This window comes from Cryptotermes secundus, unplaced genomic scaffold (genome assembly GCF_002891405.2).
Source record: "Cryptotermes secundus unplaced genomic scaffold, Csec_1.0 scaffold1784, whole genome shotgun sequence".
NCBI classification, from domain to species: Eukaryota; Metazoa; Arthropoda; class Insecta; order Blattodea; family Kalotermitidae; genus Cryptotermes; species Cryptotermes secundus.
In genome coordinates this window covers 542,905-565,926 of record NW_019729238.1, presented here as the reverse complement: position 1 = coordinate 565,926, position 23,022 = coordinate 542,905, and the positions used below count along the sequence as shown (strand labels likewise).

The 23,022-nt window shown below is 41.2% G+C and overlaps 1 protein-coding gene across 1 annotated transcript; it reads right to left on the bottom strand.

The window, feature by feature from the left end:
* Positions 1–729: 729 nt before the first annotated feature.
* Positions 730–22,281, bottom strand: LOC111865613 (uncharacterized threonine-rich GPI-anchored glycoprotein PJ4664.02-like). The gene is made up of 4 exons (XM_023853789.1): positions 22,186–22,281; positions 13,059–13,131; positions 9,321–9,442; positions 730–2,412 (listed from the first exon to the last, which is right to left on the bottom strand). Exons 2-4 carry the CDS (start codon positions 13,109–13,111, stop codon positions 1,097–1,099), a joined length of 1,491 nt encoding a protein of 496 aa, XP_023709557.1. The 5' UTR covers positions 13,112–13,131; positions 22,186–22,281; the 3' UTR covers positions 730–1,096.
* Between the last annotated feature and the right edge of the window lie 741 nt (positions 22,282–23,022).

Genomic DNA, 23,022 nt, shown 5'->3' with positions numbered 1-23,022 from the left:
TCTACTCGTCCAAGCTGGGTCTAATTTGTTTAGAACAAAACACCCTATACTTATATTTAACAAGTTTTAAGAAATGCTAGACGCAAGCCGAATCGGGAGGTATCCGAACTGATGCGAGCCACAAACTGCCCTAGTTTGGAATTGAACATGTTTTTCTCACTTTGGGGTTTATGGCTTCTTTTCAAGTGCTACAAGGTTGTCGTCTTGGAGGTCATCTTGCACCACAGAGGAGAGGGAAAAATAACCTTTGGTTTCACGCTACCCCTTTGTCCTTCAAGACGAGCCTTTAAAGAGATTCCTTGGAGAAACGATAGAAAAGGACTTTAAACTAGCCGGGTGTTCAGTACACGGAATTGCTTTGAACCCTCTTGTCCAAGTGGCTCAGATCTGAAGGAACACCTAACCTTTCCAAATTAAGTTGGTCACTGATAGTGGAAACTTTTACGTAAATTTTGGTCTTTATTCTAAACCAATAAATTCAATTCCAGCCACAATTAGCCTGACGTTTCGTAATAATCGCATCGATTTGGAGTATGAATAGTTAATAGAGCAGTCCTCCTTTATTATCCAGATAAATGCACAATAACGGCAAACTGGCCGCGCCATAACTCAAGCGATTAGTCGCTGGCTTCCCACCGCGGCCGCCTGGGTTCGATCCCGGGTCTGGTCAAGTGGGATTTGTGGTGGACAAAGTGGCGCTGGGGCAGGTTTCTCCGAGTACTTCGGTTTCCCCTGCCAATCCTCATTCCACCAATTGCTCCACAATCACCCTCACCTGTCATCTGGGACTGGTACAATAGGCGAAAAGTTGCCGCAGTGCAAGGGGACTAGTCCCAGCCACTAGCAATAAAAAAGCGGCCAACTATGAATCTCTAACTGTGATTTATTCGTAAGTAATTAACCGTCTGCACTTCAAATTCCCAACTCGATTCCTTCGTTTACGCTGCCAAATCACGTTTACACGCCCTGAGATCCCATGTTTACCAACTGACTAGACGACGATCTCGAAATCTAACCCTGAAGGTTAACTAAGTTAAGGAGCAAATGCTTACGCTACTTTATGAAAAACTGAACTATGGAGAAATGTTGGTAGTTTTTATTGAGCCAAAAGGAGAATTAATGTGACAAATATGAGCCATCTTGAGACTGTGGAGACTGGTGAAGCGCTAGGCGTAGTATCAGGTTTGGCTGTGGTTCTGGTCTTCGAAGTAGTACGAGACGTTGCTCCTGAACTCGTTGTTGAAGTTGCTGTACCCTTTGCCGTTGTTGTACTAGGTGCAGTAGGCGATTTACTGGTTTTAGTGATTGTTGTGGACCGAATGGTGGTTGTTTTTGTAGTCTTGATGGTTTTACCTGAAGGGTTGGGTATATATTGTGGAGTGATGATTAGGTTTTGAATGACTGTATTTGCAGCAGTAGATAGGGTTAGAGGGACGATTCTTTTTGAGGAGGCAGTTGTACCTGTAGTAACAGTTGTACTTGATTTAGTAGGTGTGCTTAAAGTGATAGTTGTACTTGAAGGGGCAGTTGTACCTGTAGCAACAGTTGTACTTGATTTAGTAGGTGTGCTTGAAGTGATAGTTGTACTTGAAGGGGCAGTTGTACCTGCAGTAACAGTTGTACTTGATTTAGTAGGTGTGCTTGAAGTGATAGTTGTACTTGAAGGGGCAGTTGTACCTGCAGTAACAGTTGTACTTGATTTAGTAGGTGTGCTTGAAGTGATAGTTGTACTTGAAGGGGCAGTTGTACCTGCAGTAACAGTTGTACTTGATTTAGTAGGTGTGCTTGAAGTGATAGTTGTACTTGAAGGGGCAGTTGTACCTGCAGTAACAGTTGTACTTGATTTAGTAGGTGTGCTTGAAGTGATAGTTGTACTTGAAGGGGCAGTTGTACCTGCAGTAACAGTTGTACTTGATTTAGTAGGTGTGCTTGAAGTGATAGTTGTACTTGAAGGGGCAGTTGTACCTGCAGTAACAGTTGTACTTGATTTAGTAGGTGTGCTTGAAGTGATAGTTGTACTTGAAGGGGCAGTTGTACCTGCAGTAACAGTTGTACTTGATTTAGTAGGTGTGCTTGAAGTGATAGTTGTACTTGAAGGGGCAGTTGTACCTGCAGTAACAGTTGTACTTGATTTAGTAGGTGTGCTTGAAGTGATAGTTGTACTTGAAGGGGCAGTTGTACCTGCAGTAACAGTTGTACTTGATTTAGTAGGTGTGCTTGAAGTGATAGTTGTACTTGAAGGGGCAGTTGTACCTGTAGTAACAGTTGTACTTGATTTAGTAGGTGTGCTTGAAGGGGCAGTTGTACCTGTAGTAACAGTTGTAATTCCAGTGGTAGTGAGAGGAGATAACGTACTTGTAGCCACTGTTGTAACAGGAGCAGCAGTCGATGTGTTAGCTTCTGCTTCATGATCTTCAAAGGAAAGAAAAAAATAATTCATTATTTTCAAAAACTTCATCTATAATGAATTCAGACGCCGCTAAAACAGAAAGAACCTCTTCTAATGAAGAAAAGTTAGATAATACAGACATGAAGCTGCAAGACTACTGTCGTGTACTTACATATCGCTGGTTCACTTACAATGTATTTCTTCATTGTTTACATACATTTTTGAGTTTTTGTCGTCAGTTCCCGAATATTGCATTCTTTTTCAAATGAATTTCAAATTACATATGTACAAGGTAAAATTGACCCTATACTTAAATAGGCACTGCGCCATGAAGGTGTATGGGGGAGTAGATGTATAAATCTACATATTCCTGACTTCGGCACTTGCTGGAGGTGAGATGGACAGAAGTAAAATAGATTGATCGTAACATATATATATATATATATATATTAATGCTGTCGCTTGATTTTGTTCGCACATTAGATTTATTCAAGGGAACAATTTTCGTCAAGAGTAGAACTACGTTCATTTTATGACATCGGTAACTTATAAAGTAATTGTTTTTAACATAAATTAAACCTGTGGGAAAGAGGAAGGATTTCGCTTGAAATGTCAATGTTAGGATAGATTTCTTTCATTGATGCAGACACACATGCACTCGGACTAAAAGCTAGTATTTGCAGCTCATAACTCTCGATTCCTTGTGAAACATTTCGTGTTCTGCCTTAAATCACTCGTGCAAACGAACTGAATTTTTTCATTTTGTTTCGCTCCTTTTTCGAGTATAGCTTGACGTATTCACATTAATACTGAGTCAGAGAACTACTCGCTGTGTTACAGGCTCAGAGGATGATGGCGCTTCGAAATATTCTCAGTCAAAAATTGGATCACAGCTGAAATATGGACCGATTAAAAATCTATTTCATAAAGAGAAGCCACGTGTTTTCTTGCGTATATCTGATGATATGTCTGCCGGTGATGTTCATTCGAACAGTGATTCCTGTATAGGACCACTACTACATATGTATATGTCTATATATTGTAACGTGTTTCTGGTTACTGAAGACGCCGTAGAGATCGTTAATTGGTTTATTCAACAATCTACAAGAAACGGCTACAATTAATTATAACACAGTTGCGGGGTTTCACACTTTATAACCCTAATCGCATTAATCTGTTCACACTGTTGCGGGGTTTCACGATTTATAACCCTATGCGCAAATCAGCTCACTCTGTCTTCAGTGGTCTACACGTTTACAGTAGGGGAGCTATGTATCACTGTATCACACACTCCCAATTACACAATCACACACACGTCCGGTTCTTCTTTCCGCGACGGCTGCTATACTCCAACTGTAGTCTGCTCACTGGAGAACTGTTGATAACACACTCGGCGACTGTTACAGTACAACTCGGAACTGTCTTCGGGGATGGCCACGTTACAACTAACTCGGAGGTAGCTCCAGGACTCACTGACTGACTGACTGTGAATAGCCTTCGCTGTTCCTTATGTAGCCTTGATCGGACAATTGTCGTCTGGTGCCGTGTTGCTAGCCACGCTGTCCGGAGTTGTTGACTGCTGCCTAGCAACCGCGATATCCCTCGGTGACGTCACCGCTGTTGATTCGCTTTGCATAGCTTCAAGGTTGCGGGGACTCGGCTAACGTCGGCTCCGCTCGTGACGTCACCGCGCGTTGCGCGTTGCATAGCTACCAGGATGCGGGGTGATTACTCGCCTATTACGTGAGCGCTACGTTACCGCTACGTGCAGCTGGGGAGGTAGGGGTTAACATGTCACAATATGTAACAAAATGTTCCCAGAATTGTTCAAGATGTGAACTTCAGTTTAATGTCTGATACGACTGGAAAAGATACAAAATTGTTTACAAAATTAGCATCTCTTGCATATACAGTATATACACACGTGTATGTATATAATCTGTGATTTTAATGTAAAAATATGCCTATCAAAAACAGTAAATTCATTTATATTTATTTAGGCGTTATTAATGCATTTCTTAGAGGAATAATTTCATCATCGTTCTGGGCAATCCCATACATGCTGCTGTGTGAGAAACGACTGCTAGGTAAAAGCAAATAGGATGCCAAGAACTGCAGACACTGTATATGTTGATTCTGTTGAAAAGACAGAGGTGAACATAAATATGAGTCCCATGTAACCGTGAGAGATGACAAAAGGGAATTCAGAAACAAAACGGAGTTCGGTAACTGTGTATCACGGCATAGAGACTTCTGCAACTGCGACAATATTGTGACATGTGCGAATGAAATGGTGACATGCCTGGAGGCTTCTCGAGAGGAGCAGACCCAAGGAGACATCATCGTAAATTTGGGACCAAAATTCTGAATGTTGGAATCACGGAAATTCTGCAGAGGGGTTCAGTGATAGGGAACGGCTGATTAAAACACGTATAGACTGCAATGAATACACAGTGTGACAATTAAGTTCCCGAAATGACGCTGTGATAGTAATACCACTAATGCCATCTATCGGGGATGGACGGGGCTAGTTAGAGAGAACGTTTGTCTGTATGATGTGAATGTTTCAACTTGTTTGGTTTATGCATATGAGGATTACAGTTATTGTGATCAAGTTAGTTTTTTCGTCGCGTTTCAAAAGAGACCAAAGAGCAGCGATTAGGTTTGTGTAAAATTAAAGAAAACAGTTACTGAAATGTTTGAAATGTTGAGAAGTGCCTACGGCGAAGAATGTTTATCGAGAACAAGTGTATTTGAATGGCATAAAATGTTCAAATAGGGCTCAGGAAGTGGGATTGCAAAAATCGCGAGTGAAAACATTGTTGACTGTATTTTTGATATTGAAGGTATCATTCTTCATGAATGTGTGCCGGAAAAATAGACTTTAAACGGTAAATTTTATAAAGAGGTGACTGAGAGATTGATCGCTCTAGTTCATTGCGTTAGGCCTGAGTTTCAGGAAAGTGGGTCCTATTATCTTCTGCACGACAATGCTCCGGCGCATTCTTCGGGCGTTATTCCTAAATTAAAAATTGCGATGAAAGGGACGAGATTCGAGGCTGTTCCATCGATCCAGGAGACTGTTACCAGAGAAAGAAAGAAATGAATCTGCCTAGATCGAAGAGCCCACTATGGTGTAGCACTATGTCGTAACACGGTACTGGCCTATCCGTATCGCTGGCTATGTGAAATGCACACTACTCTGTATAAGACACCACAGAAACTAAAATACACGTACAGTAATGTTACCTGGAAGTTATTTAAGAAGCCCCTTCTGGGGCTGTTTCTGAACATGAAGTAGGCCAATTATAACAGTTTATGGGAAGGAAATGTCCAGGATTGTCATTGTAGACTGAGGAATTCTGCGGGAAAATAAACTGTTACTACAGCCTACCTCCAAAACAGGGTCACTTTATCCAGCAGATAATATGGCTGCTCAAGGCCTCCTGATTTTACGGGTCTCAAACGGTTGAGCTTCGTTACTATATACTTAACTTTCTCCAAGTACTTCCTAATATCTCAAGAATATTTTGCGATCTTTTTCGTCTAAGTCGTAGGAAGGTTCAAATACTCACGCAGTGTCAAAAGCATAAGCAGTAAATGAGCGAAGGAGTGACTGCATGGCAAAGTTGTAACATTACGTTCGGCGTTTCATACATCCAGTTTCTAATGTAAAAACATTAAGTATTACAATTTGAAAAATATTTTAAACAAGATAATTCTTAGACTCAACGTTTCATTCTTTTTCTATTTTTTTCTAGCTTTTGTTAATATTGTGCCCTACAGACCCGTTGCTAGGTAATGGCCCGTACACCCGCAAAAGAGGACAGCATCACATTCGCAATGTCGTCGCGCAACAATAGTAGATTGGTTGCAAGCGGCGTTCTCTGAGGGTCCGCTCCGAGGCTGTATGACTCGACCGACCGAGTTCAGTTGAGTTGAGTACAATGAACCAAAGAGTTGGTTTGTGCGTTACTCAGAGAAGTGCAGTTCAGTCATTGTGAGCCCGTTGCTTTTAGAAGCTGATAGCTGAGGAACGGGGATATTTGGGGAACCCAGTAAGGGGAACGTCTGCTGTTGAAGCCGCTACCAATAAACGGCTAATGGAGACTAACGGAGTGAGAACACTAGTCTGTGTGCGATCGTGATTTGTGAAATGTAGTAACGAGTTGTGTTAGTGGTCAATAAATCTAATTACCAATCCAAACCCCTTCTTATAGTCACTCTATCATGTGACAGTATAAATTAATTTTGTGTGAATGTCATCTTGCGAGGTCTTATTCTTTCTTTAAAAATAAATGTTGGTGCGGGAGATTATACTTGATCCAGATTGCACCGTTATTTTGAATCGGCCCTGCTCTTTAACCTAAAGAGGAACGCATCTCCGAGCCCATCAGGTATCGAATTTCTTCTTAAACGTAGGGTCTGAGGTTCTCAAAGCGGTGGTTATGAAGAGTTCTGTCTTCTGGGGTTAAAACACCGTATAGTCTGCTTGCCACCTGCTTTCACACTAGTTCCTTGCTTGCCTTATTCTTCGAACCGGAAGACTGGGGAGTCATGTTCCTCCGAAACTTCGGCTTTCATCGGACTACATGGCATTGTATCCCAGAAGATACAACTCTTTTTTCCTTAAACGGTTAAGTAGTTTCCGGGACATAACGTACGGACAGAACAAGGTGCTGAGGAGAATATTTGGACCGTAGAGAGATTAGGTGACGGAAGGTTGGAGGAAACTGCATAATGAACATCTTCATAACTTGAAGAAAGTTGTCTTCTGGGTTTAGGCACCGTGTATTCTTCGTTTTGGCCGACGTTTCGGAGGAACGTAGCGCCTCCATCTTCAGAGCAGTTGAATAGCTGCGGAGAGCAGTAGCTGCAGCTATTCAACTGCTCTGAAGATGGAGGCGCTACGTTCCTCCGAAACGTCGGCCAAAACGAAGAATACACGGTGCCTAAACCCAGAAGACAACTTTCTTCATTGTCATCGCCGTGAAAACCTCAAAACTTACATCTTCATAACTTGTACGCTTCTCCAAGAATAATTAGAATGATCAAGTCAAGGAGGATGATATGGGCAGGGCATGTACCATTAATAGGTAATGAACCTCCGGGTTCCATAAAATGCTGGAAAGTTCTTGAGTAGCTGCAGAATTGGCAGTTTCTCAAGAAAGGCCCAGCTCCATGAGCGAGTAACATAAGGACAGACAATGATGGGGTTTCCTAAGCCTGTGTTTATTTCGCATACTTTTTGCAGAGGACACAGCACATACTACAACAAAGGAAACATGCAATAAAGTGGATTCTTTGGGTATAATTTATTTCCTCAGAAATGTTCCTGACCTCTTTCCAAACTGACCAGTGTTGACAAAAGAACTTCGGCTAGAGACTTAAGCATTATTAGGCTCTCATTTTACCGATTCATGGTTTCGTTTCACGACACTTTTTAACTAACTGAGATACAAACCTAGTTTTGAATTCCTGGATGATTGCGAATGATGATTTGGAAAATATGAGAAGGGGCTGCCATGCCCGATTTCAAGGTAAAAACACGTGATGTGGCCCACGGAACTGGTTACAACTACGAGATATCTCATTGAGGATACGTGCTGTTTCCGGGCTGAGGTTTGAACCAGGTACCTCAGCAACAGAAATCAGCCACTCTACTGGGGAGCTAGGATTATCTCTTATCGGGATATTAGTAATATCGTCTGGCTTCATGTTGGTTTAGGACTTAAAGATAAACCTGGCGTCAAATGATCGAATTAACAATTCTGCGAATAGGAGTGTCATCAGAAATCTCGCCTCGTCCCCATCTGCCAGAGGGGAGAGGGAACTGTAAACTGCAGCAGCAGATAATCAAGAAATGTGACTTCGCGCTCTGTAAAAAATCTTGCCTTTTATCCAGTCTGTCAAGAGTCAATATTCGTGTACTGAGATCCCAGGAGTTCTGCTTGTTCTGAGTTCGCGATAACGCTTTTTTGTTTAACCTATCTCTTCCTAATTAATTAATTTTTTACCCCACTTTTGCGCTCTTATGACCCCAGTGTTCAAATGTTGCCTGACTACCTCGGGTTAATTTTTCGAAGATTATGGTGAACGATGCGTGCCTTCGGTGTGCCATGTGAAAATTATGTATTTTTTTCTATAATTTTCTCTCCACGTGTGATGATGAAAGGAACTATATTCGTGGAGAAGAAGGAAGACCCCACCCTAAGTAGTGTTCTGGTGACATACAGACTTTGGGCTTATGTATAGCGAAAATAATGTGAATATTAAAATTTAGATTTTGGAACAAATAATAAAAATTGGCGAATAAGCGACTGGGCAGTACGTGTAGATTTCACATACCTCCGGTCTATGTACTATACAGGGACGCTCCTATATTTGTTGACCGAATCACGGCTTTCCTCTTTACGGAGATCGGTGCACCGCCGGCTGCGAGGCACATACGAATTTGCCAATGAATCAATATACCTACTGGCCGAAAACGTTCGGAATAAAGTAGTTACAATTCGCAGATCACAGCGGGTGTTGTCCCAAGCACCAGGGGAAGAGGTTCTGATTTACCCTTTCAAGCTGTTCTGCAGGAATATTTGCAGTTAGCCTAGGATGTTTTCGTTTAGTTCTTCTGTTTGGGGGTGACTGTTGTAAACTTTGCCCTTCAAACAGCCCAGAAATAAAGTGATGATTAATTAATACTAAATTAGATGTTGGTACAACTGCAATCAGTGTGCCCGATAAAGAGCGATACAAGTAAAAGTACAGTTTATTTTTAACACAAATGATAATAAGGATGTTTCTGTAAATTACAGCATGAGTATAAATGAATACCGGTAATGGGAGAGGGGGGTTCATATTAGTAAATGCTATACCGCAATTTTCTCTGTACATTCTGACACAATTCCGTCCAGAAAATCATGACGTTACTTACATTTGTGGTCTAGAACTGCCACTGCAATGATTAGAGCGAACGTCGTTACTGCCAGAACTGTCGACAGCAGTATCAGCTTCCTCTCCAAAGGCGTCCTATGGAGGCAAAATCTGGGCATGACTCTGAAACCAAATGCGCAATTAGCATCCCTCTACTTAACCACCGTTCACAGAACAATGGCTTGCAATCAAGCTTACTAGTCAGTCCCTTGCGTCACTTCAAATGGGAGCTATTCTTACCCATTTTTACTACGCATGTCCATATCATGTGTGTGTATACTCAGGAACATACTTATGGAGCTGAGCCCTTCTTAAGGAGAAGCCAAATTTGCAGCTACTCAAGAATTTTCCAGCATTTTATGGAACCCGAAGGTTCATTAGCGTGCTCACAAGAGCCCTCCACTGGTACCTATCTTAAGCCAGATCAATCCAATCCATACCATCCCATTCTATATCTCTAAGATACATTTTTATATTCTCCACCCACCTACCCCTTTGTCTTCCCAGTGGACTCTCTCTTTCTGGCTTCCCCACCAATATCCTATATGCATTCCTCTTCTCCTCCATTCGTGTTACATGTCCTTGACTTGATCATTCTAATTATACTTGGAGAAGAGTACACGTTATGAAGCTCCTCATTATGCAGTGTTCTTCAACCTCCTGTCACTTCGTCAATCTTCGGTCCAAATATTTTCCACAACACGCTGCTCCCAAACACCCTCAGCCCATGTTCCTCTCCTCAGGGACATACATATATACAAATATATCAAAATAGAAATATCTTTTGTACTGAAAAAGTGAAATCCGTGAGAGATTTTACAGTGTACAAATATGCAGCAACTATAACAGGAGTTTTCAGAGGAAAAAGGGCGCAAGAGTAACGGTATAGTTTGTTTAAATTCATTTTTGGAAGCCATTAGCTGGGAGCATAGTAAAAGAGAAACTCACAGAAAATAGTATGAGGTAGAAGGAGAGAAATGTAATTTTACAACGAAATTTTCACTTGCCCTTCATAGCATCTCGGCCACATATTAGCCCTCAACGAACTGCCTTGAGAGTCCATTTGTGAGAAGTTGATATTGGCTTATCTGGCTCGTAAATTTACTGCCTTGAATAGAACCTGAATTTGAGTGCAAAGTGGTATTCATGTGATTCTGTCTTTGAATCTCATGTCGAGTCAGCTGAATGCGGTTCAGTCTCTTACATCCTACTTCAACTGCATGTTAATAGGACCCTTACATCTACGCCTATGTCTCCCAGATGATCCAGTTCCGCCACGTTTACCGACTATAATTTTTGTATGAATTTCTCGTCTCCTTATGGATGCTACATCCCCCCATTAAATTCTCCTCAGCACTTTATTGTCGAATGTATTCCCTATCAATATTCTTCACTTAAGATGAGAAACCAAGTTTCAGACTCGTACAAAGCAACAGGTAAAATACAAATTTTGTGTACTTTTTAATACGTTTATTTTTGGATAGGAGACAGAGTAAATAAATGTGTTTGAGTGGTTTATCTTATCAGCTTCCTGTCTTTATTAAGCTAGCATGTTACTGAATATCAGGCATAGCTTTTACGTCGTAATGACTCCTCGCCACAACATAAGCATCGGATTAGGAAGAAAATATTGCTCAAATGTAAAATGTAAAATGGTAATTCAAAACGCGGCTATGTTTTAACAGTATTTTCATTTTCGTTGCGACATCTTCCTTACTGTTTCGTATTCAACTATGAAATTTAGAGCACCCAGACCCTGTAATACAGTATTTCTTGTATAAAGACAAACAGCACCGTCTCTACAGCACACAAGAAATGCACACATATTTTTGCTAGAAGAATCAAGGGGAATCGCCACGTGGGAAATATTCACCTCGTTTTTGAGAAAGCTACTAAATGGATTTTTCAGAACGTAAATCTGTGTTTGTGTATTGGAGCAAAAAATGTGAAACTATTCTAAAAGTAAGTAAAGATATGTCTGTAATAGGCCGTGGAGGCCCATAGGATTGTGATATGTTGAGGCTCCCACATTATCTAGACAATCGGCTCATAGATGGCGGCAAGGTTGTCAGCCCTACGCGTCGGCCGCACTTTACCCCCGAGAATATTCCTGATACTCATTTCTGTTAGAAGCTGAGTCGACCCCAGGGCCATAGTGCGGCTGGAAGGATTAGGTCGATTGAAGAAAACCCAGTGACCTTATCGGGACTTGAACCCACGACCTTGCGGCTTGTAGCATAGTGCCTTAACCAACTACGCTACCGTGGGCCCCCGAAACTATTCTATTTCTTCGTAATTCACCGTCCGCCTGCTTTATTCACTACGGTTCAAATGATTATATTTTAAAAGTGGCTGTAGAATTAAGTGTAGTGGTGAACCAAACTGAAGTGTACACCGTCGATTAGTTGGAAATCCCCGCATCTGTTTAATCTTATCAGTAATGCTTGATAAGTGACACATGGGTGGAGCGAAGAAAATAATATATCGGACTACAGCGTAGCATAGGCTGCCCATAAATACATACTGCACCCTTAGGCGGCCCATACACGTACGAGTCTGGCTGGCGAGTCCGGCTCGGCGAGGAGCCGGGCTCGGATTAATTTCACCACACACGTATGAGCGTGGCGACCCACAAACGGACGAGTTTGGCTCATTGGAACCCGAGACGAGTCGGACTCGCGAGCCAGACACGTACGTGTGTGGGCCCCCATACAGTCTGAATTCTCACCGCTTCTTCATACCCCACATACTCGTATCTTCCTCATTTCACGAATTGTGTGAAATTATCTACGTGATTTTTCTGCGGTGTCTTTATTCAAGATTCGATGGTCAGGATTATCAGCATATTTCTTGTTCTGCCTTTTCTACTTCAGTGCTAGAGATTATTGTATATTAACATTTTGCCAAGAATCGTATGTGTATATATGTCGACCCGAAGAAATGATGATAGTCATTCTTAGACGCTTTATTTTAATTGTTTCTTTTGTAAATATGTTTATATTTTATGTTGGTTGAGGCTTTGTGTTGCAGGCAGACAACAAGTAGAAAGTAAAAGGAATGCAGAGAAATTAAAAAAAAAAGAGAACAAATGTAAATAATCATGAACACAGAAACAGGCCCTACGATAAGATCTTGAAAGATCCTAGAAACGGGGAAGAAGTACCTAACATCTGAACACAACTCCTTCTAGTTTCTGACATTAAAAAGAATTAACATGTACTTGTGTAATAGGCCAGCTTTACGTTAAACTGAAGGGCGTGCCCTGTAGAACAGTTTGTGAGGGGGTGTACTTTGGATAGGCTGCAGGTAACGATTAGCACATATCAGTAATGTATGCTGTGTAAACAAGAGTTGTATTCCTAGAAAGTGCAGTCAGAGGTGTAGCCTGTGATAACCCTGAAGTCTCCGGCTGACAGTTTGTACTGTGAGGTCGCGTAGTTTTGCTCCACATTTGCCTTTGTTTTGTTATCCACGGAACACCTGAAAATTTCACCGCAGTTGGAATGCAGGAACAGTTTCTGAAATGGTTCACATTTACCCCGTACCGACTGATACGACTGAACTCCCGAGTAGATTTTGCTGCAGTTATATTCGGACTAAAACTGGGTGGGAGGGGGGGGGCGATGTCTATTAAGCAGCATGACACTTGCCATAATTTGGATGCTTCTGAATACACCCTGCAGAGTTCTTCGACGGTAACAAAGCGGTAACCATACGCTACGCGTGACAGCATACTTACTTTTCCTCAGAATCGCCTAGTAGCGGCGAGTACCTGTGGCCACCTTCATCCATTGTGTTGGTGCTGCTTATCACTGAGAACAGAAGAAAAAAGTACGTAAGAATTTGCTCTTGAAAAGCGAGTTTTCCGTGAATAACAATTCAATAAGCAGATATTTTTAAATGTTTCGAAACCTGATGATGACCCAGTAATCAGGGTCGAAATATGTAGTGGAAAATAAAATGTATTGGATGTTGAATAGTTCTGCTGGTGGTAACAAAAGTATTTCCATTTCTAATAAACATAACAGACTGCGGGAAACAAATATTCTAAAATATATATTAACAAGTGTCGCTCATCACAAGTACTCTGCTTAATTTCAGTCAGTGTGCTAGGTTAATAGTACACCATATTAATGTGCTCATGATTTGAATTCCACTCCGTGTTGGGTTATCTGTTTTATATTAATAAATTTATCTGTTACACAAAATTATTGTAACATCGAAGAGCAGGTCAAGTGTGCCCAGCGATAAATGACACCTAAGTTGAATTGAATGATACTCGAATACTGATGATAATTGAAGGATTTACACCTCGCTGCCATTATGTTTTACAAAAAACTACGAATATTTTGGCACAAAATAATAATATACTTCAATTAACAAATGTCATCTACAGACACAGTATTATCATAATTGCCATATTTAGATCTCTGCTTGTTTGCCACAAGTTTATAAGCATGTACCGACATGAAGCACGCAACCAACAAAGAGTACATACTTGACGAGAATTTATATTTTATTTAATGAATTGGTAAACCATACAGTAGGATCTATGCATATAAGAACATATAGCATCCAAATCAGTATAAGCCTAGAAAGATATGTTAGAATTATCAGGGCACACATAGCATTTTGCTATAAAATAACGACATTTAAAACGAAATGAAGATCCTGGTGTAGCAAGTGGAAAGCAAAAATTAGAACTACCAAAAGCGCGGGAAAGAAATTTCTGCCGAATTGTCCACATGTAACAATTGTAAGGCCATAATGAAATTCAGTAGAATTTCGGGCGTGACTGCATCTCTCAAGTTTCTCTCTTGTGAATGCGGGGTTTATTGATGGAAACATTTTGGATTATGGGGCTGAAAGTACGATCGAACATAGAAGTTGCCTATGTGAACAAACGTTGCTTTTAAAATTACTGGCTCTATGAAGAATGCGCATTTCCGCTTGTATTTAATGCAATTACATTTAAAGAATATTTTACGTAGAGTTGGGAAGTAATTAAAACAATCAGAAAATAAGAAATGAATGGCACAAACGCATCCACATATTTAAATCGCATTCCGGAAGTAACTGCTTCAGTCCCAACTGGGAACCAATTTCAGGGCTGTCCATAGAGTATCCGGGAGAATGCAGTACGGTAACTGTCGTTTTGTCTCATTCAATCCAGAAATAATTAATTACGGTTGATTATAGATAACCGATTTATAAGTAATGGTAATATATCTAAATGTTACAGGGGGGCTTTAACGGTCTAATTAGTTGCACCTATGCAGGATTTGAGGTCCCCACTGCGGTGGTTGAGAACAGTTCTATCTTCTGCGATATAAAGGCGCGTAGCGCGCTAAAAGTCAACTGACTTTTCAGAGTAACATATCGCCTCCATCTTCAGGTTAAAATAATAAGCAGAGCATGATACCAGCCTCAAAGCAGGTAACAAGAAGAGCCCCGTCGGTTGACTGTCAACAGACTACACGGCGTTATATCCCAGAAGGTAGAACTCTTAGTTGCATGTAGAACTTGAATTTGAGAGACGATTAAAAACTGTGTGTTATTCATGTTGGTATTTTGGACACAAAATGACTTTCATACTAATTTTTCTTCGAAAAATCGTGTCATACACATTATCCCCGACACTAAATGAGAGGGGTTCAAAATCGAGCTCCTACCATATTTGGCTTTCAATATTCAACTTATCTCTACTGAAAAAAAAATTAATGTCACATAATTTACTTTGTTCGCTTTTCCGTCTTTGACTTTGCTGCTAAGCGTCCACACACGGTTGCAGAGTACATCGACCGATCTAGGTCCACTGCTGTTTTATTGTATATAGCGATTGTCTGACTCCATGGCTTTAAACAATGAAAATACACGTCATGTTACGTCATTTCGAATTTAGGAGGTCGTTTCAGGAAAAAGAAAAATAATTGTATAACATTATTACAAATTATGTATGACATTATTTAGAAATGGGAGACTGTGTTCTCTTGAAGTCGGAAACAGGTCAATGGTCTATAACCTTGAAGAATAATAATAAGATTATATAGGATTAGAGGTTCTCGCGGCCGTGGTTATGAACAATACTATCTTCTGAGACACAACGCAGTGTAGTCCGTTGAAAGTCAATCAAGGTTTCGAAGGAACATACTGCCTCCAACTTCAGGGTAGAAGAACCCGATCAAGACATCAAAGTGAAAGCAGGTGGCAAGCAGAGCAGAGCAGATTGCTTGCCATCTGCGCTCACGCTCAATTTTTCGCTGGGTCCTTAAGTTGGTGGCAGTATGTTCCTCCGAAACGTCTGTTGACTTTCAACGGACTACGCGGCTTTATGTTGAAGAAGATACCATTGTTCAAGAATAAGATTATTTAGAATCTGAAATGATGGAACGTAAGAATAATTCAGTGTTTGCTCCTAGAGTGCACGAAATATCATACGCAAAAACCTCGAAACAAAAAGAGATGTTGCACAGTAGAAGAGTACAGAAATTTCATTGTTTCACTACAGTTTTATTTTCTGAAAACACGGAAGAAAATGGCCACTATCGATATTTATGAGGCAGAGGGAATATTGACGGAGTAGTTACCGCCTGTCTCAGAAACAACAGCAAGAATGTGCTTAATCCATAAATGCCAAGTCATACAGAAACATAACACTCAGTTAACAGACTGAAAATACGTATGAAATGTGTCTTATTTAGACCCTAACCGTCTTGACTGGAGAGAACACCGCCATGTACTCACTCTGGTACCACGAAAGAACAGGCAGTACATTCTTCCGAAATAACTATAAATATCTGCCGTGTTGCAAGCCATCACTTCCCAAATGACACGCTTTCGTACTTCTAACACTTCTGTTGAACGAAAGTTGCACTTTCCTCTACAAAGCTTAATATTAGAACGATACAATAGGATCACAGCTTGGAACAGATATAAACGTTATGCAAAATCTTAATTGGAAAATATGAAGGAGAGTTATTTGAAGATTAAAATTGATTTTAAGAAATGGAATATGTGAGAAATGGGACGCAGGATAGAGCCCAGGTCCGGTTACTCTGAATAGAGTATGAACTTTTTGGTTCCGTGGAAGGTAGTTAATTCCTTAATCAGCTAAGCGCCAGTCAGATTGTCAGTGGGCGTTACTTCATTGAGTTATAGAGTGATTTTCCACAAATTGTTGAGCTGCTTAGACGCAAGAGTTCGATGCCTCTCCCGTCTACTCTCCAGCTGAAAATCTGTCAGCGGAACCTACGAACTTCAAACTTTAAACCTTGACCTCTTGTGGTGGGATTCGAAGTGTTTTTGAAGGGAGTGTACAAGCCTTTCACCCGGCGTTTCTGTCATTCTTTCACCCAGTAAGGATGAAATCGGTGCTGTAGTCTAACATTCCCCTCGAAGTAAGAACAACAGAGAATAATTCCAGCATCTGCTTTAAGTTTCGTTTATAACTAGACAGATTATATACTTAGTTAGAAGCCGCAGTCTCCGTGGAAGACAAAGACGGGATGAGCGTCAAAATCCTCAGCTTGAGAGGTTACGATTCGTGAGAACCTCTGAGAGGATAGCGTTCTACAACATAGAGAAACCTATCGTGCGGAAGAGGAATAAAGGTGACTTGTCATTCAGTCAGATGAACCTCGACACTGATAACGGCACGCCATCTGTTTGTCTGGACTTTGTTATCAGCACTGTGCTAGTAGATAAACATTAAGTCCACAAAGGTGGCGAAAAGTGGTGTTATCAGGGTTGGAACCTGAGTCCTGTTATAGTCCAGAGCTTCAGAATGACAGTGGGGATAATGGAAGAATAGCTTGCTGCTGGCGTTCCTACCCCCCAGATCTGGCGGAAGAAAGAAGCGTTGTTGTCTTATCGTATTTTCAGCTCTAAACTTTAAAAGAGTGCAGATGCAGCCAGTAACATGACGACAGTGGCCGTGTAATGCTTACAAATAAAACATACGATCAGGCAAGTGGTCAGTGCGCTTTCGAGACGATTAAAGCTCACAGTTGAGTAGCTATCAGATTTTATGCAAAGGTTTGTAGGCCTATCATGGGATTTGGCTTAATATCGAGTTGCCAGATTTTGTGTTGGCAAATAAAGAGGCGTTACGTAAAATAAAAAGTCGTTATTTGTTACGTTATATCGCTCAGGGCTAAAGAGGTTTTTCTAAAGATATACAAGTATTTTAAACGAGAATTATATTTTTTCCTTAATCTGCCATATGCGTGCGCCTGTGTGTGTGAAATGATCTTCATGTGACTTAATGAAGTTTATATTATAGCATGTAGACCCGTTGCTAGAAAATGACCCGTACACACGCAGCAGGAGGAAACGTCACGTCCGCACTCACATCACCCAAGAATAGAAGAGGTGTTCCCATTTATTTTTCTGTTCAGGAATTAATTGACGTGCGAACTCTCAGGAGTCATGAAAACCGACGAATTACTTGAGCAGGCCTTCGACAGTCAGTTCAATACAAAGTCTGTGGGACCGCGTAGATCCTAATTTTGGTGGAGATGATTTTCGAAGCTTCCCTCTTTTATACTTACTATTCCAGCACCCCCTGGCCCATACAAACAGACCAAAATTGTTAGTCACAATGCTGAGTTCGTGGAAAAATATCCAGTGGATTGACTTTTCGACATCTCCCTCGAGCTAGTATACTTCGCTTTCCAGCGTACTTGTCTGTCTTGCCCTCTAGTTGTACAGCCATTCTGTTTTTATGAATATTCGTAGTGATAGATAACCTCTTTCAACGAGCGCTTCGGGTTCGTAGGCATAGCCTAGAAGCGTGCCCGGCAGGAATTATATTACAAACTCTACAGCCGCAGTGGACCTCTCACTCTTCTCCTCAAGGGGCCTCGAGTTCAATTAACTCCAAACACTGGAAGCTATGCTTCCATTTATATTGTTATTTGTACTTCCAGGATTGTCTCCGTGATGTACGTATTTTGTTTCATATTTCAGGGATCTGAATGTAGCGTGAGGAGAAGGGGGTACCGAAAAAAAAAATGAACCCCAAATTCAGTTCATGCAGGGGGGGGGTGGAGGATTTGGCTGATCGTCTCTGCCTAGAAGGAAGAGTAGGCAGAGAGTGAGGCATCTTGAACGCCGTCAACCCCTCCATACATTGACCTTCATTCTGTGTCCTGATATAGCGAAGTTTATCAGAACAGCATTGTATGGTAGAGAATGGCTTGACGTCTGGAGAGGAACACAGGGACCTGCTGTCGGTGAGTGGTGCAACAGCTGGGGGTGTGGGGTGTGGAGGGTTTCAGGATCCGTTACAACTCTTTCCATTGTGTCAGTCCTCGTTATGATCTTATGAGGTGCAGGTAGGTAAGTATCCATATATACATGGCACGCAGTGTTTCCATCAGACACACTGTGTGGGCTGATCTTAGATACAAGAAATATTCACAATGCCGTCGCTTTGACTGCCGCTGGGAACAATCTGTGCCCTTTCATCTGCTCTCAGTTAAATTTAAACTTTTTACACATTTACGATAGTCACACTCATATTCTCGAAAATCTCAAATGAATGCCACTGAAACTTCAGTATTCCAGCAGTGTATAAGCGTAGTGTGCGCTTCATGAAAAGCAGATCTGTAAATCTCTGAGCCGGGATGGCATAGTCGGTATAGCGACTGGATACGGGCTGGACGACCGAGGGGTCGGAGTTCGAGTCACGATGGGGTCAATAATTTTCTCTTCTCCACGTCTGGTCTGTTTGCACCTGCTCACGCTGGTTCACTCGCGGATTTCTTCTTTTTATTTTCTTCTACCCTGAAGATGTAGGCGATACGTTCCTCCGAAACGTCGGTTAACACAATATATACACGACGCCACATCCCAGAAGACTGCTTTCTTCTTAGTCACCGCCATGAAAACCTCAAATCTTACATAATTTTCTTATGTTTGGGAAACCTTTATTGTTTGTTCAATTGTACAAGCGCGGGAAATATTAGTATAGCGCGTCTCGAAAACAGTAAGACTTACGGACATGCAGTATGTTGTGTATTTTTCTCTACATCCTTTATTTAAAATATTTTTCGCCCCGATAAACATTGATGTAGTTACCCTCGAGGTTCGAGCAGCAAGGCGGGTACGTGTCCTTGAAAAGAGTCTATTACCGATTACCGATTTTAAGGAAAATTTACGAATAAAATTTGATGCCTATAACTTTCCGGTGTCAAGTGTCAAGTGTTTTACTATGCGTATAAACGGACAGACTGACGGGGACAGCGATATCAACAGGAATTCCGCAAGGAAAGGCGAGCCTTTAAGTACCATAAACTCGTTGTGTAATATGTGATTTTCCACAGGAAGGACATCGTAGTCCAAACACACTTTAGTAAGTTTTAAGTAGAATAAATTGGATTAGAGGATTAAAGAAATATATTTAAACATATATAGTCAGTAAAGAATGCAGTCTTTTTGGATGTGGCGTCGTGTGGATCTTGTGTGAACCCACGTTTCGGAGGAACGTATCGCCTCCTTCTTCAGGGTTAAAAAACTCATGAGCAAGTAACCAGCCTCAGGTGGCTGCAGTTTAATGATATTTGTTTCACATTTTAACAGTACCCGATTCATCCTCTTTGTAATTCCAAATGGATTATCCTTCTCAACAGAAATGGTAGATAGTGGCTTCTTTTATTCGTACCCTCTGCAGATTCAATATCTGTTAAGTCTATATTTGATCCTTAATAAATTCGATCCACCTGATTTCCTCATTGATCTGCTTGGTTCGATCTCCTGTGAGAATCGAGTTCTCTCTGGCATTGGGTGGTTTCGCACAATCATTTCAGTACATTTCGGTTCACAATATACAAAAAGAGGACTCTTTTTCTGCACCAAGCACCCCGTCCTCCGGCTACAGTACACTCATCATATCCTTCGCATTCAGCAGAAGTCAGAAGCACTGCTTGGCCTCACTGGCGGGAGAGAACGACGGTCCTCGCTTTAATTCGGGAGAGTAATATCGGATTCAAGCCGGTCACGGTAGCCGAGCGGTCTAAAGCATGTACTGTCTTCGCTCGCTTGGAAACCGGGATCGTGGGTTCGAATCCCACTCAGGGCATGGATGTTTAGTTTGTGTGTGTGCGTTTTTCTGTGTTTGTGTACAGGTAGAGGCCTTGCGACGAGCTGATCACCCGCCCAAGGAGTCCTACCGAATGTGTAAGATCTGGAAAAACCTAAGTGAACGGAGAAGTTCATGGAGGTAGGCCTAGGCCCACTGGGGCTGTAGTGCAAAGGAAGAAAAATATTGGATTCGATGAACAAAAAGCAAGTAATCTGCACATTATAGTTTCTCTTCAGTACTGTCCAAACGAATCGTGAATAGCTACCGTGAAGCGAGGTAAGGCCTACGTGTTGCAGGACCTTGCTACAGGTCCCTTGTTACTATGTTCATTTTGTTCTGTTGCTTCGTGTGACGAAACTGTACTTCTGAGATATACATTGGGGAGCCGAGTGCCCGTATGCGAGAGTTGTGTAAAGAAAAAGATTCCAGCAAAAATTTCAGGATGTGACAATTCAGTGCAGAAATTTCCTTAAACCATTAAAACTGGAATTTTTCTATATATATAATTATTTCGTACCTCACAGGAATCGCCTTGCGCCCGAGCTAAAATTATCAACCGATTAATGATGTTTATTGGGGGGGAGAATCGCTTTTTGTTGTGAGAACAGGTCCCTTGTTACTATGTTCATTTTGTTCTGTTGCTTCGTGTGACGAAACTGTACTTCTGAGATATACATTGGGGAGCCGAGTGCCCGTATGCGAGAGTTGTGTAAAGAAAAAGATTCCAGCAAAAATTTCAGGATGTGACAATTCAGTGCAGAAATTTCCTTAAACCATTAAAACTGGAATTTTTCTATATATATAATTATTTCGTACCTCACAGGAATCGCCTTGCGCCCGAGCTAAAATTATCAACCGATTAATGATGTTTATTGGGGGGGGGAGAATCGCTTTTTGTTGTGAGAACCATACAAAGCGCACAAGTACACTCTAGGCAGAATGCAGAGTTACAGTATTTAAGGTAGGTGGTAGATATTGAACCACTTGTCTTTAAAAGGCTAATACAACATTAAATAAATTTAGCTATACGAGCCCTTTCGTGAGCGAAAAGAAGAACATAATTAAAATGCCAAGTTCTCACAGAAGAGAAACTGAATGAACATTCAGGATAATGAACATTATCCTCAAAAATACCGGAGGCACTTTGTACACGAGACCGGGTTAACAAATTATCAACTAAAGTCGGGTTAATTTATTCCCGTGGAGCTGTGAAGGCATATTGATTCATAGGCAAAATTCGTATACACCTCGCAGCCGGCGAAACACCGGTCTCTTCGAAGCGCAGAGCCCCGCACCAGTTAACAAAACTATAAACCTCGCTGTAGAAACGAAAAAGAAAATTCGTTAGCGAAATTAAAGTCAGACAATTAATACAAAAAGCCAATCAAATCTATTCTCTAATTTTGGAAATGAATAAATCGGGCGGACGGCCAGAGATACGGTCTCTCTAATATGCGATATTTTCATGCAATTTGTATAAATACTCTCTCTTAATCGTAAACTGCAAACACAAAACAATTTGGGGTGTTTAAAATTTTAAATTTAGTTAAATATATCCAAAAATTCACCGCATTTCATCCAACCATTTCACATTACTTAATTACGAAAGGTTATAAGCATTTAATCACACTATATCATAAGTGCAGATAATCAGAACAAGGCTGTGCCTTGCAAATAATTCAAAGACATTGCGTCAAAGACAGAAGTTAAACCTGTATAACTGCAAGAAGCTACGGTATAAATGCAGAAAGGCTTGTTGGAAAGACCATAAACAATTCATTACCTGTTTCTACGTGCCGGTTTTCAGGACCCGAACTCAGATTAGCACTATATACATCTACCACAGCCTGCGTCAAATCAAGAACTGTACGTTCGAGGCCAGTTATCTGTGACACTGGCTTCAGCAACTGCCTCGCGATGCTGATAACGAAACCAAACTTCCAGGATACACGCCATGTACAAAAGACGAAACATCCGTTAGATTTTGGGCGATCTAAAATTTATCTTCCGAAAAGCATTTTAGAAGTGCTAGCTGGAAAACGTACGCTTTCTCATTTACTTACTTACTTACTTACTTACTCATGGAGCTGAGCCCTTCTGGAGGAGCCGCCAATTCTGCAGCTACTCAGGAATTTCCCAGCATTTTATGGAACCCGAAGGTTCATTACCGTGTTCACAAGAGCCCTCCACTGGTCCCTATCCTGAGCCAGATCTATCCAATCCGTACCATCCCAGCCTATCTCTCTAAGATCCATTCTAATATTGTCCACCCACCTACGCCTTGGTCTTCCCTGTGGTCTCTTTCATTCTGGCTTTCCCACCAATATCCTATACGCATTCCTCGTCTCCCCTATTCGTGCTACGTGCCCTGTCCACCTCATCCTACTTGACTTGATGATTCTAATTACACTTGGAGAAGAGTACAAGTTATGAAGCTCCTCATTATGCGGTTTTCTCCAACCTCCTGTCACTTCATCTCTCTTCAGTCCAAATACGAATAACGCTATCTCATTATTCGTATATATTAACAGCGCAATAAATCAGTACCTTCAATGGCGACGGCGAATGGTTAGTTTACGTGGTAAATGGTGGAAATGGTTGTGGTTTTGTAGCTTGTTTT